The sequence below is a fragment of the Coturnix japonica genome, chromosome 1, assembly GCF_001577835.2.
Source record: "Coturnix japonica isolate 7356 chromosome 1, Coturnix japonica 2.1, whole genome shotgun sequence".
Taxonomy (NCBI): Eukaryota; Metazoa; Chordata; class Aves; order Galliformes; family Phasianidae; genus Coturnix; species Coturnix japonica.
Genome location: NC_029516.1, coordinates 132,956,043 through 132,969,794, shown reverse-complemented (window position 1 = coordinate 132,969,794; position 13,752 = coordinate 132,956,043). Strand labels below are relative to the sequence as shown.

At 38.1% G+C, this 13,752-nt stretch overlaps 1 protein-coding gene across 6 annotated transcripts in view; it reads left to right on the top strand.

The window, feature by feature from the left end:
* The window catches only part of GPC5 (glypican 5), a 519,876-nt gene that overhangs the window by 267,425 nt on the left and 238,699 nt on the right, over positions 1-13,752 (top strand). For all 6 annotated transcript variants that reach the window (XM_032442041.1, XM_032442040.1, XM_032442039.1 and 3 more), the window contains exon 7: positions 2,320-2,482. In XM_032442041.1, the coding sequence (XP_032297932.1) occupies positions 2,320-2,482 (163 nt within the window). The remainder of the gene's footprint in view (positions 1-2,319; positions 2,483-13,752) is intronic.

Genomic DNA, 13,752 nt, shown 5'->3' with positions numbered 1-13,752 from the left:
TCCTTATCTCTAAATTGGAGAGATACAGATTTGAGGGGTGGACTATTTGGTGGATAAGGAATTAGTTGGAAGGCAATAGACAGAAGGTTGTGTTGAATGGCACTATATCCAGGTGGAGGCCAGTGCCAAGACAGAGGGCTGTCTTGGGACCAGTGCTCTGGGCTTGAGTGCACTTTGCCAATGACACTAAGCTGAGTGGTGTGGTTGATAGATTAGAAGGAAGGGAAACCATCCAGAGGGACCTTAAACTGAAAAGGTGGGTCTGTGTGAAATTCATGAGGTTCACTATGCACTTGGTTCAGAGTAATCTCAGATACATATGCAGACTGGAAGAAGAATTCCTTGAGAGTAAACCCTGCTGAGAAGGACCCGGGGGCCCTTTTGGATGAAAAACTGAACACAAGCCAGCATTGTAATCTTGCATCTCAGTTGGCCAATGGTCTGGGGCCCCCAGTACAGGAAAGAAGGTTTAGATTGGATGTCAGGGGGAAGTTCTCAGAGATAGTGGTGAGGTGTTGGAACAGGCTGTTCAGAGTGTTGTGGATGATCCATCCCTGGAGGTATTCAAGACCAGGTTGGATGGAGCCCTGAGCAATCTGGTCTAGTACCAGATCTGGAGATTGGTGGCCTAGCTGGTGATGGGGGTGTTGAAACTTGATGATCCTTGAGTTCCCTTCCAACCCAGGCCATTCTGTGGTTCTATGATTCTGTGATTCTATGATCCTATGATACTTGGTGTAATTAATTAGACTGTCTGTTTTGTCTCCTTATGTACAATTTTGACAGAATATTTTCATGAATTACATAGTGAACAGAGCAGCATTTCCTCTTAGATATGTCCTGCAGGTAAAGTATAACAACATCCAATAAAGCTTTTGAATCAGAGGTGCTGCATAATTTAGTTCTGGTGTTTAAGTGGTGGATGGCATTCTTCGCTGTTCATATATTGTGCTGCAAGTAGCTTTTATAGAGCTACTGATATTTATCTGTGTGATGTCTTAGAAATGTCTAAAATATTTTTCCTGGTCTTTGTACATCACTTAACAGATTAGGTAGTCTGGGAAATTACTCACTGCATAAGTAAACTATTCTCTTTAAAAACACAAATCTTACTTGAACAATTAAACAACCAAATATTTGAAGGTCTAAAACAAGTGTGTTTCAGATTTACCACACTGCATTAAAAAATCTGAGCCAGCAAGTCTAGACCAGTGCAAATCAGTCTTCCTGAAAGAAAGGGCAATGCATGAGACTGCACTAGCTGCATTTTCACTAGATGTAGTTATGATCACTCACAAGAATAGATTTATACAGACATCATGATATTTATTTGTATCTGCAATATAAAGTAAACTGAATCTGAATAGGGAATAAGGAAGACAGTATGCATGCATGACAGTTCTACAACTTAATATTTAAAAATCTGTGTGGCAGCATTTGTACATTTGATAATGAAAAACAAATGAATATTATTCAAATTATTGCCCGGTTCTGCTTAACAGAATGAAGGAGTGAGTCAAACTTGAAATCTATGCTTCTGGCCTTCTGTCTTGTATGCCATTATTGGCCATGCTTATACTAAAAAATAAGAAGGAACAAGAGAACAAGTTTGTCTACTAGATCTAAAGCACTTACACTGCCTAACACAGTGTTAGCTATCCCTTTGATTTACTTTGGGTCACCCTTGTTAGCTCTACTAAAACAATGCCTAAATGTGATCTGGGAAACAGTAATCTCCAGGACAATATCCCAGCACATCTGTTTTATTCAGTTTATACCAGATTCCCATGTAACACACTGAATAGATGCAACCTGGACATTTTGTATGTAACAGACATATGCCAATATACAAAGCACAGCTCTTGTGTTAGTCCAGATATTTTGAACTGAAAATTCTACACAAGATATTAATTGTATTTTAAGACCATGTGGACACCATATGGGTCTGGAATGGATGCAAGTCCAGTTGCTATTTAGCATGGATGCTGTCTCTCTCCTCAAAATGATTCCAGACTGAAAGCATGAAGGACAAGATGATTGGCCTCCTGGCTAGGGTTTAATGACCAATCTCTTATTTAGCAGTATAGAAGAAATACAAACAGAAATGTTACATATGTTTTTAAATAATAAATGAAGAATGGACATCTTTTAAATCTGACTGTAAAACTGGAGGATAAAAAAGTCAGTATTACCTTTCTTTGGATCCTGTATTTTTCTTTTAAAATCAAAACCATATTAGAGAAAGAGATATTAAATTTTGGATGTTCTCTGAAGTTCTTCATCTGTACTGCTAACTTGCATGCCATGTCTTGTCCTCAGCTGTTACGGGGAAAATCATTTCCTAAATATGATAATTGGGATCTACGGCAAACAGGCAGTGGTGGAAGTGTGGATGAACAGATCAGTGGAGTCTGCGATGATGAAGATGGTTGTGGAGGATCAGGAAGTGGAGAAGTAAAAAGAGTCCTGAAAATTACAGACTGTAAGTCCATGATTCCATTTCCTTCATACATTCAAAGAGTGAAATTATCATATGTTCCACTAGGAAACACCATTGAATTGTTTTGGAAAAAATGTGCAGAAGTTGTCTACATAATGTTTCCAAGGTATACTGGAATAGGACTGTAATTATAAGACTTCTCTGAGGATGGTATGATGATAAGTGTCAGTTCCATCACAGCATATGTTAGTGCCTAGACCTCATTACGTTATTTCAGTTAATTAATAGGCCTTATAATAATATTGCCCTCTTACCTACTGACTTAACAGGAGAGGTAATACTTGGCAGTCTAGCACAGAAGTTGTTTCTGATAATTAAAGGAACTAATGTAATGGAACTGTGCTGAAAGTTAAGATTTTGTCGTGGTAGATGTATCTCAGAGAGAACTACATGAGTCAAACTATTCAATATTTATAATTTTACATTAGGAATGAAAATGAAAACATTAAATTACAAATATAACCACTATTTAAACTGGAGGAATGTTCTCAGTTTCATATGACTGGTACTAAGTCCAAGCTAAGTCAGATCTTGAACTCCTGGCTGCCTATGTTGCTTGCTGCATTCTTTGTCCTTTGTGAAGTACAATTGAATATCAAACATAGCCAACAGGCTGACATGAGTATGTTTATCCTCAGTGATGGTTTGTTAGTTCTTATGGTTTTTGTTCATCACAGTGTTGGTTTGTGCTGTTTTGTTGTTGTTTTTGTTTGCTTGTTTGTTTGTTTGTTTTAATTGCCAGTAATGTCTGAATACTATATTTAGATATGGTGTGTGTTTGATCACATTAGTAGCAGAGGACTAATGAAACTGAATTTCTGGTGCAGAAATTTATATTGGACATCCTGAAGATACTGATATACAGAGAGAAAACAAAACAAAACAAAACAAAACAAAAAAACCAAAAAACACATTAGCTTTGTGAAGAAGATGAAGATACTAGATTTGTTCAAATAAAAACCTTCATGAATGCAGATATTATTTTGTTTCTTCTGGTGCATGGCAGATTTTTCAAGTACAACTGCTTCTGTCCATTATGAAGTGCTAGTTTATCAGTCTAACATAACCGTATTATTAAAGTGAAAAGCAGAATGCAGTTGCAGTAATCTCAGACAGGTAGAAACACAATGGGCTGAATTGGGCATTGCTCACATAGCAATTTAGAAATCCTGAAGAGAAAAATAATGTTAGAAATAATGTTAGAATTGCATAATGAACTTATTGTGGAAACGAGAAGATTACCTTTAATCTTTCGATACGTGCAGGCATGGTTTAATCTTTTCTTTACCAAAAATTATTTTCACAGTCTTTCACTTCTTGTCAGTTTTTCATAATCAGTCAGGAAAGGAACGGAGATTACTGCCTATTTTGTATTACACTAGAATCTGGGGCTCTTGTCCAAAGCCAAATCTCTGTTTTGTTATTTAGTCTAATGAATTTCACCAAGGGTATCCTATTTCCAATAAGTTTATGATCTAAATTAATAACTAAAATAAATAAGCAAAATAAATCTAAATAAGTTGATAAAGTATGATATAGAAATACCCATACTAAAGGCATTGCTTTGCATAAAAATAAAAACATATTAAGAGTACACATACCTTTTCTAATTTCTCGTCACAGTCTTCTAAACATGTGTATAGTCCTCAGACTCAGAAGTAACAGAGAGGAAGGGAAGATACATTTTTGCTAAGATAAAACTAGCAATTTTAATTGAATATATAGCCGCTGAAGTTCAGGACAACTTTTTTCTCCACTCAGTGCTACAGATATAGGAAGTGTTTTCACTCAGTTTTGGAGACAAATGTGTGGTGACAGGCTTTAGGCTCTGGGGGACCAATGGAGAGGTTTATTATTTATGACTCAGAAATGATTACCCTAGCAGTATACTATTGCTTAAAATATGTTGTATTCTTAAAAATTCTAGTTTTCATATTGAATGGTCAATTATTCTATTACATTCAGTATTTCAGAGCCCTACAGTTTTTCTGACTGTTTTGTCCTTATTAAGTTGCTTTAAAACATAGCAAATTCATGCAGTCTTTTGGAGGAGTGGTACTTCAAAGGATAGTGTACATTAAATGTATAAAATAAACACTTGTATAATGTCTTGACACTGTGCAATTTTTATTCTACTCTAATCATATGTCCTAGTTCAAGGCTCACATATTTAACACTATCTTGAGGGTCTTTATACAAGAAAATCTTGACTTTTCCTGTATTTGATTTTTAGCTTACCATATATTTTCTCTGTCTGAAGAAAAATATTTCTCAAAAATACTTGATCTGTGGATTATTAATTTCTTATTAAGAAAGGGTAAAGGTGGCAAAATGAGTGTCTCTGGGGTTGAGCGGGTAGTTCAAGGCCTTGTACCAAACTTGATGGGCAAAGAGGGTGGAGTACAAAGGGATGGAGTAGGGAAGAGGGATGCTGCTGTTCTAGGGGATCCTAGATCCTCTAAGTGTCTTTATACCAATGCATGCAGCCTGGGTAACAAGCAGGAGGAATTGGAAACCATGTTGCACTTGGGAAGTTATGACCTTGTTGCTATCACAGAAACATGGTGGGATGACTCCCATAACTGGAATACCACCATTGAGGGGTATTGGCTCTTCAGAAGGGATAGGCAAGGTAAGAAGGGTGGGGGAATTGCCCTCTGTGTCAAAGAGTGGATAGATTGTGAAGAGCTGTGTCTGAGGAACAGCCACGATCAGGTTGAGAGCTTGTGGGTAAAAATCAAGGATCGGTCAAGTAAAAGGCATCTAGTGGTTGGGGTCTGCTACAGACCATCTGATCAGGGGGAGTCTGTTGATGAAGCCTTTTTGCTCCAGCTGCAGGAGGTGTCCTGCACGCGAGCTTTTGTCCTGATGGGGGATTTCAACCACCTGGATATCTGCTGGGATAGTGGCATGGTGGGTGGCAGACAATCCAGGAGATTCCTGGAGTCTGTCAAGGGCAACTTCCTGGTCCAAGTAATAGATGGACTGACCCGAGGTGAAGCCCTACTGGACCTGGTCCTCACAAATGTGGAGAAGAGCTTTAGAGAGGTTAAGATTGGAGGCAGCCTGGGCTGTAGTGGCGATGCCTTGGTGGAGTTTGGTTTTTTTTTTCTGGAGGAATGCGGGCCTGGCAAAAAGCAGAGCTAGGACCCTGTGCTTTAGGAGAACAAAATTCTGGGTACTCAAGGAACTGCTGAGTGGGATTCCCTGGGAAACTGTCCTTAAGGGCATCAGTGCAGAACAGCACTGGCAGCTCTTTAAAGACACCCTTTTGAGAGTGCAAAGGCTCTCCATTCCCCAGCAAAAGAAGTCGAGCAGGGGAGGCAGGTGACCATTGTGGCTGTGCAAGGACCTGCAGCTTAAACTGAGGGAAAAGAGGAACATGTACAGGAAGTGAAAGCATGGTTGTGTAGCCTTGGAGTAATTCAGGGCTGTTGTCTGTGTGTGCAGACATAGGATTAGGAAAGCCAAGGTGCAGATGGAGCTGAACTTGGTGAGGGATGTGAAAGATAACAAGAAGGGGTTCTACAGGTACATAGGCAGGAGGAGACAGGCCAAGGAGAGTGTTCCCCCTCTGAGGGGGAAACTGGTCAGAAACCTGAGCAGTAACTGTAATGGTGGAACAAGTCCGAGCTCTCCTCATGAAACTGAATGTGTGTAAGTCCATGGGACCAGATGATATCCATCCTAGGGTTCTGAAAGAGATGGCTGATGTGGTTGCTGAGCCGCTCTCCATCATATTTGAAAAATCCTGGCTGTCTGGTGAAGTTCCCGAGGACTGGTAAAAGGGAAATATTACTCCCATTTTTAAGAAAGGGAGAAAGGAAGACCCAGGGAACTACAGATCTATGAGCCACATCTCTGTGCCTGGGAAGATCGTGGAGCAGATCCTCCTAGAAGCTATGCTAAGGCACATAGGAAACATAGAGGTGATTTGAGACAGCCAGCATGATTTCACCAAAGGCAGATCTTGCCTGATCAACCAGGTGGCCTTCTATGATGGATTCATGGCTTTTTTGGATGTGGGAAGGGCAATGGATGTCATCTACCTGGACTTCTGCAAAGCCTCTGATGTGGTCCCTCACCACATCTTTCTCTCTAAACTGGAGAGGTGTGGATTTGAAGGATGGACTGTGTGATGGATTAGGAACTGGCTGGCTGGACCCAACCAAAGGGTTGTGGTCAGTGGTTCCGTGTCAGGGAGGAGGCCGGTCATGAACAGTGTCCCTCAGAGGTCAGTCTTGGGACCGGTACTTTTTGACATCTTCACCAATGACATAAACAATGGCATCAAGTGCACCTTTAGCAAGTTTGCAGATGACACCCAGCTGAGTGGTGCCATTGATACACTTGAAGGAAGGGAAGCCATTCAGAGAAACCTGGACAGGCTGAAGAAATAGGCCTGTGTAAACATGCAAAATAACAAATCATGAGATCAGGTAGAACTGGAAGAAAGTGCAGTAGCAGCAATGATCATATTATCTCTCATTTGTACAGCTGTTTTCTTTCCATTGCTTCATCAACCTTCCTGTCCTAAAAGTTTAGGACCTGAACAGTTACTGTTCATTGAACAAAATAATTAGACTGAATACAAATCTTAGCTAGACTACAATACATTATTTTGTTAAGGTAGTGTTCATTCAAAATGCTTGACTGGGACACAAGAAAAGACTATTTTAGGCAGCAAAGGTAGATTTGACAAAATGACTGCATTTATCTCGATCTGTGCTTATTATAAATCAATTGTCAGTCATTAGGTATGTAGGATTTAAATAAATCATCACTAAACTAGGCTGAGATAGATTCACTGTATAATTTGAATACAAAGAATGAGGATTTACAGCCTGAAGTAGAAATCATGTACAACCCCACAGAGTGCCAAATGTGAAATGAAAACTCTGGATTAAATATCCAATCCATATTCTAACTTTAAAACATAATCAAAAAATCTATATTTTGACTCACTTGATTACAAATTTAAGAATATATATACGCAAATAAAATAAACAGTGTGATCAGTATTTGTTGTTTTAATGACATGACTGTTGGAGAATGGTAGTTTATAAGACTGAAAGATTTAAAATGATGTCAAGTAACATAGCTGCTTCTGTATTCTCTGGTCAGTTTGTTTTGCTATTTCTACTCATTTACACCAACATCAGCTCTAAAAGTAGAGCAGTAATGTGTACAAATTCATTATGGAAGCGATGTAATGAAGGGCTTCTCAGTAGATTTCTGCCATCTCCAACTGGCTTAGAATTCAAAAGTTTATGACTAGTGATACCCACCAGATAGTAAAATCAATAAAGTCTCTGTTATGATGTTTAACATTTGTTATATTGTTTTACAGTTTAATATGCATTTGATATTACCTAAGTAAAGAAAAAAAAAATCTTTTATGTCTAAGTAGGATTTCAGGTTTTTTTTGTTGTTTGTACACAACAGTATTTCTAATCTCCTATTTTTTGTGTGAAGTGATCTTACTTGGATTTCTTTGGCAAGACTATGTCACTTCACTGCTTATATGTCTGTTCTACTGAGAACATCTCAATCTTATTTTAAAATAGTATAAAAAAAGAAGAAAAAATAGAAAAAATAAGTATTTTTTCATAATACAAAATGTTGACAATTACTCTCTGTTTTGACAGATTTCTTTGTAACCTGTGCACAAAATTTAACTTATAATAATTGCAACAACAGTGCTGTGGATCATCTTTTTTTTTTTTTACACAAGCAAGATTTTTTGTTTGTTTTGTATTTCTTTGTTTATTTTTCCTAGAAATAATATACTGTAGAGAGAGAAATAAGCAAGACCTAGTTCTATATATTTGCAAAAAGATTGTTATTATCAAGCAAAAAAATTGCAGGCTTCATAAAAAGCATGAATCTACACTAAAATACTCATAACCTACATTCTCTCAAGCAATGTATCTGCAGAGCAGCAACTAAGATTCCCTTGTCTCCTGTTTTACTAGAGGGATGTGGCTAGCAGACTGTAATTCAAATTTGGCCTACAAATTTGTTACCTATTTTCTAGAACCATACTGTGGTATGAATACTCTTTTGTATGTTCTGGGAATAAATGCAGGGAGAAAGCATACTCTGTTCCTGGATCCTCTTGAAAGGATTCCCCTCTAGATCAGACTCTTAACTGTATCCTAGAAATATTCTAAATTTTTCAAATCATTTCAAAGGCCCATTTCAGTGTGTGGTGAATAGTTCACTGGTGTACTTTAGCTATAGTAACTGTGTCTTTTGCAACAACAGTTAGTTCACATGAAAACCTGTATTGTGGATGACTACATTTAAGTAACTGATTCTGAACATAAGTTCTACTTTTTTTGTTTTCAGAGGTTGGTTAAGTAGAACACTGTGCCAAATGTTGTCCAGTAACAATGAGATCGTATGTTAAACATAAGCTGTTTTTCTTAATCAGAAGCCTATGATCAAATTCAGTTTAGGACCTGTGGATGTGATTAAAGAAGGAAAAATCTCCTGCTTCATTGTAATTTACCCAGTTGGAGGCACAGAAGGTTTATGCTGCAGCTCAATAGACAAAGTCTTCATTAAAAGTATCCTTTGTGGCACCATATAGTCACTAGTATTTTTTTATGTCAAATCCATTAGTCTCTGAAACATGTATCTTTTCTCCCATTTGGCTTCCTTTCTCAAATATATATTGTATACAGTCATCCCTAGGTAACTGCTTTTATTGCACAGTCTTAAAGTAAGGGCTCCCTGAATAGCTGGTACATTACTCATTTAGACATATGATTTGAACTTATGAATGCTGTGATCATTGACAGACCATATGTAATTTTGTGCCAGGCTTCAGGGTAGGGCACAAAGCCCTTGTTTTTATTTTATTTTCAATAATGCCCTAAGCATTGTGGACATGAGTCAATCAAAGACATTATAATTGGCTGTCAGAGAAAGTCCCTAGTAACTAGAAAAAGGGAAATGTCACTACCATTTTTTTAAGAAAAGAAGAAAGGAAGGCCTGGGAAACTACAGGGGTATAAGCCTCACCTCTGTGCCCCTCAGTGGCATAGACTGTGGGTTTAAGTATACTTTCAGTAAGTTTGCTGATGACATCAAGCTTTGTGATGCAATTGACACAACAGAAGGAAGAAATATAGATGGAACTGGCAGGCACATATGAACATAATGAGGTTCGTCAAGGACAAGTGAGAAGTGTGAACAGGCTGGGAGAAGAACTTTTTGAGAGCAGCTCTGCAGAGAAGGCCTTGTAAATCCTGATGGGTGAGAAGCCAAACATAAGCTATCAATGTGAGCTTGCAGCCCAGAAGGCCAGTGTTATCCTGGGCTGCACCAAAAGAAGGGTGGCCAGCAGGGAGAAGGAAGTGATTGTTCCCATTTATTCTTCCCCATCTGGAATACTGTGTTCAGTTCTGGGGCCCACAGCATGAGAAAGACGTAGCATTGTTGGAGTGGGTCCAGAAGTCATGAAGATGATCAGAGAACCGCAGCACCTCTCATATGAAGAGAGGCAGAAGGAGATGTGCTTGCTCAGCCTGGAGAAGAGAAGCCTCTGGGGAGATCTCATTGTGGCATTCCCGTACTTAAAAGGAACTTCTAGTCAGAAAAGAGACTGACTTTTTACATGATGTAATAATGATAGAAGGGGTAACTGCTTTTAGCTAAGAGAGGAAATTTAGATTAGATGTTAGAGGAAAATTTTCCACTCAGAGAGTGGTGAGGCACTGGAAGTCGAGAGATGCTGTGTGTGCAGCATCCCTAGAGGTGTTCAGGGTTAGGTTCGATCAGCAACCTGAACTAGTGCCTGATTCAGTGGCTGGTAACCCCGCCCAGGGTTGGAACTAGATGACCTTTAAGGTCCCTTCCAACCCAAGCTATTCTATGATTCTATAACTCTATGATAATTCAGGGCCAAAATATGTTGAGATCCGAACTAGAGGAGCAAAACTTTAACCTAAATAAATAAATAAATAAATAAATAAAGTGGTAGGGATGAAACTAGAGGAGTTTCATCCTTAGAAACTGGAGCTGAAGAAAGGAATCTTTTTGACAAACAAATCTGATTGGGATATCTGAATGGGAATAAGTATAAATAGAGAAGGATGGGTGAAAAATAGGCAGAACTTTCCTTGTTCAATACCTTTATTGTGTCTGTTCCATCATTTTTCTGTGACTCTTCAGTATGTTTATAGGTTTGGGTAGAAATGTATTTAAGACTCCAGTTCCAAGAAAGGGATGACTCTTGTGAGCAGCTTTTGGTTGTGAGAAACACAGTATATGACACACAGGTGGCAGTGACAAGGAAAGCTTAATACCCTTAAGAGTGTTTTACTTATTGCAACAGTGACATTTGGAAAATATGTTAGTATTTAGACAAAGAGGAGACAGCTGGCTGTTAAAAATTACTATTTCTGAAATACCAGGAAGTAAAATCTGTACATGACAGCTGTTTTTAAAGCCAGAAACTACCCGTGAGCTAAATAATTGTAAAATAATCACTTTGTTCATATTGTATGGATAGCTTACATAGACAAATTCAGTCATTAGAAAAAATGGAAGAATTATTAATTAGGGTGAAGGTTTCCCAATAAAATTGTTCAGTGAAAGCTAATTATAGACAAAAATATGGATCATACATTTTGATTTGCAGAACGACTTGAGATTTATTAAAACATGTATTGTTAGTTAAACGTTGCCTAGTTAATAGGGCACATTAGGGAATTTGCATTCAATGATTAAACATGCATGCTCATATATTTCAATGGATACAGTGAGAAGCATTAATAGTTTTCTAGTTTATGTTGTCCTTCTAAGGCTTAGACATACAGGACACTCAGGCAAACCTCAGTCCTCAGTTCTTGAGTTGTCTCCCTATTTTCCCTGAGTGTTGCTTGGGTGCTGGGAAATGAGGGAGTATAATCCAATCATAAACGATGAGCCAACTGGGACCATCTGTGTTTTGGACCTTATCTCACAGAAGAGCCCCACAGCCCCCTGTAGTCATTCCTTGCTAAATCAACCCAGCACAGTAGCACCAGTCACTGGTGTGTCAGGTACAGCTTTAGGCTCTTCTAGTATTATCAAGGTTTATTAATTTATGAATTGCTTATGGAAGTGGGACCAAACTGGTTAAGAAGCACTCAGTTCATCACTGCATTCATAACCTGCTTAATCCAGGCACAATTATGAGCCTGCACTCTGGATGGCCACGTGGAGCTGAATGCAAGTATTCACAGTGCATAAAAGGCAAATTTTGAATGTTTGGTAGGTTGGATGAAAAAACTTTTTTTTTTTTTTTTTTTTTTTTTCCCCCACAGGGATAACAGTCTACAGTAAGTGTATTGGTGAATGAGTGCTCATTTTAATAAATTTTTAATTGGAGATAACAGTTTGCTTCTAGATAAGCTCCTTTTCTATGCAAAGTACTTTTGATATATTCAGGACTAGTTATTTTGAGACACTCACCAGTGGTTCCCAGTAGTTTAACATTGTTAAATGTGGTCCCATAATTGATATTTGTTTTAACAGCTTCCTCAGAAAAGAGAACAATTCAAAAGACTCTGGAAATGCTTGGTGACATCCAATAACATGTACTGAGGAGCAGTGACCCAGAATTGAGCTGCCAGTGATTTTATTTCAAAACTCTTGTGACTAAGGAAGTCGTTTTGTTGGCTTCTCAGGATTCACCTGTTACTGGGATATACTGAGCAAGATCTATGATGTAGTGTCACAGTATATGCCATATCAAGGGAAAATACACACAGTTAAAGGAATTGTGATTAATCCTCTGAACTAAGTAACATTTTATGAAGCTATAAAGTACTGTTCTTGTAAAAGATCAAATGGAATGTCTAGTTCTTACCAATTTTCATTTCCTTTCCAATTCATTACTGTGTTCAGTTTTGATCTCTCACTGCAAGAAAGACATTGAGGCCCTGGAATGTGTTCAGAGGAGGGCTATGAAGCTGGTGAGGGGTCTGGAGCACAGGCCTTATGGGAAGTGTCTGAGAGAGCTGGGATGGTTCAGCCTGGAGAAGAGGAGGCTCAGGGGAGACCTTATTGCTCTCTATAACTTCCTGAAGGGAGGTTGTAGTGAGCTGGGGGTTGCCTCTTCTCTTGTGTAATCAGTGATAGAACTAGAGGCAATAGTTACAAGCTGCGCCAGGGGAGATTCAGTCTGGACATTAGGAAATATTACTTTTCCAAAAGGGTGGTGAGGCACTGGAATGCACTGCCCAGGGAGGTGGTGGAGTCGCTGACCATGGGGGTGTTCAAGGAACGTTTGGATGTTGTGTTGAGGGATAAGATTTAGCTGGGAAGTATTGGTAATGGTTGGACTGGATGATCTTCTAGGTCTTTCCAACCTTTCTGTGATTCTGTGATAAACATTAATTTATTTTACTATCCACCAGTTTCTAGAAAATGTAAGTCATAATATATAAAAGAGAGTTTTGGAGAAATGCATTAAGAATAATCAGTTTGGTGGGATTTTTTGGTAAAGCTAGCTGTTGCCTTTTCCCCTCCTTTCTTCTTTCTCTTGTTTTTTCCCGATCTACTACCATTTCTCATTTTATGTCAAATGATAAAATTGTAAGCAGTTATGTTGAATAGTAATAGCTCTAGAAGCAGTTTATTTACCAGATCACTGGATTTTAATTTCTCCTCATTCATTATTACTTCAACTGGTGTAAAAACAAGAATTGAAGAAGAACCACATGTTTTTTTTGTTTGTTTGTTTGTTGTTTGGGTTTTTTTTTTTGTTTTTTTTGTTTTTAATTTCATTTCTGTAAGCTTTTTTCATCATGTATATTTTTAATGGAAAAAAATATTTCACAGCAAGGTGATTATTCATTCTTTTGAATACCAGAAGATGCCACTGAAGCATTCACTGACAAACAGGAAAGACTGATGGCGGTGGAGAGATGTATATTTTATCAGGTGCAGCACCTGATTGATTGCTCTTGGTCAGGTATTTTTGAGAGTATACTAAAAGTAAAGGCTCTTAATTTTGTTGAAGAATTAGATTCTGCAATATTTTTTTATGTTTTGAAAAGAGAAAAAAACTGTGAATGAATAAAAGCATCTAGAGAGCAAAAATTAAAAGAAACAATAATTTTTTTTAATATTATTTCATTTGCCTAAACCCTAGTATTTGCTTTTTCGTGAACAATGCTGTGTAGCCAATGTTGAAGAGCCCATGCTTTTTTTCCAAAGGGCTTTAGAAGAAAGGATTTCCCTTCTATGTAACAAAT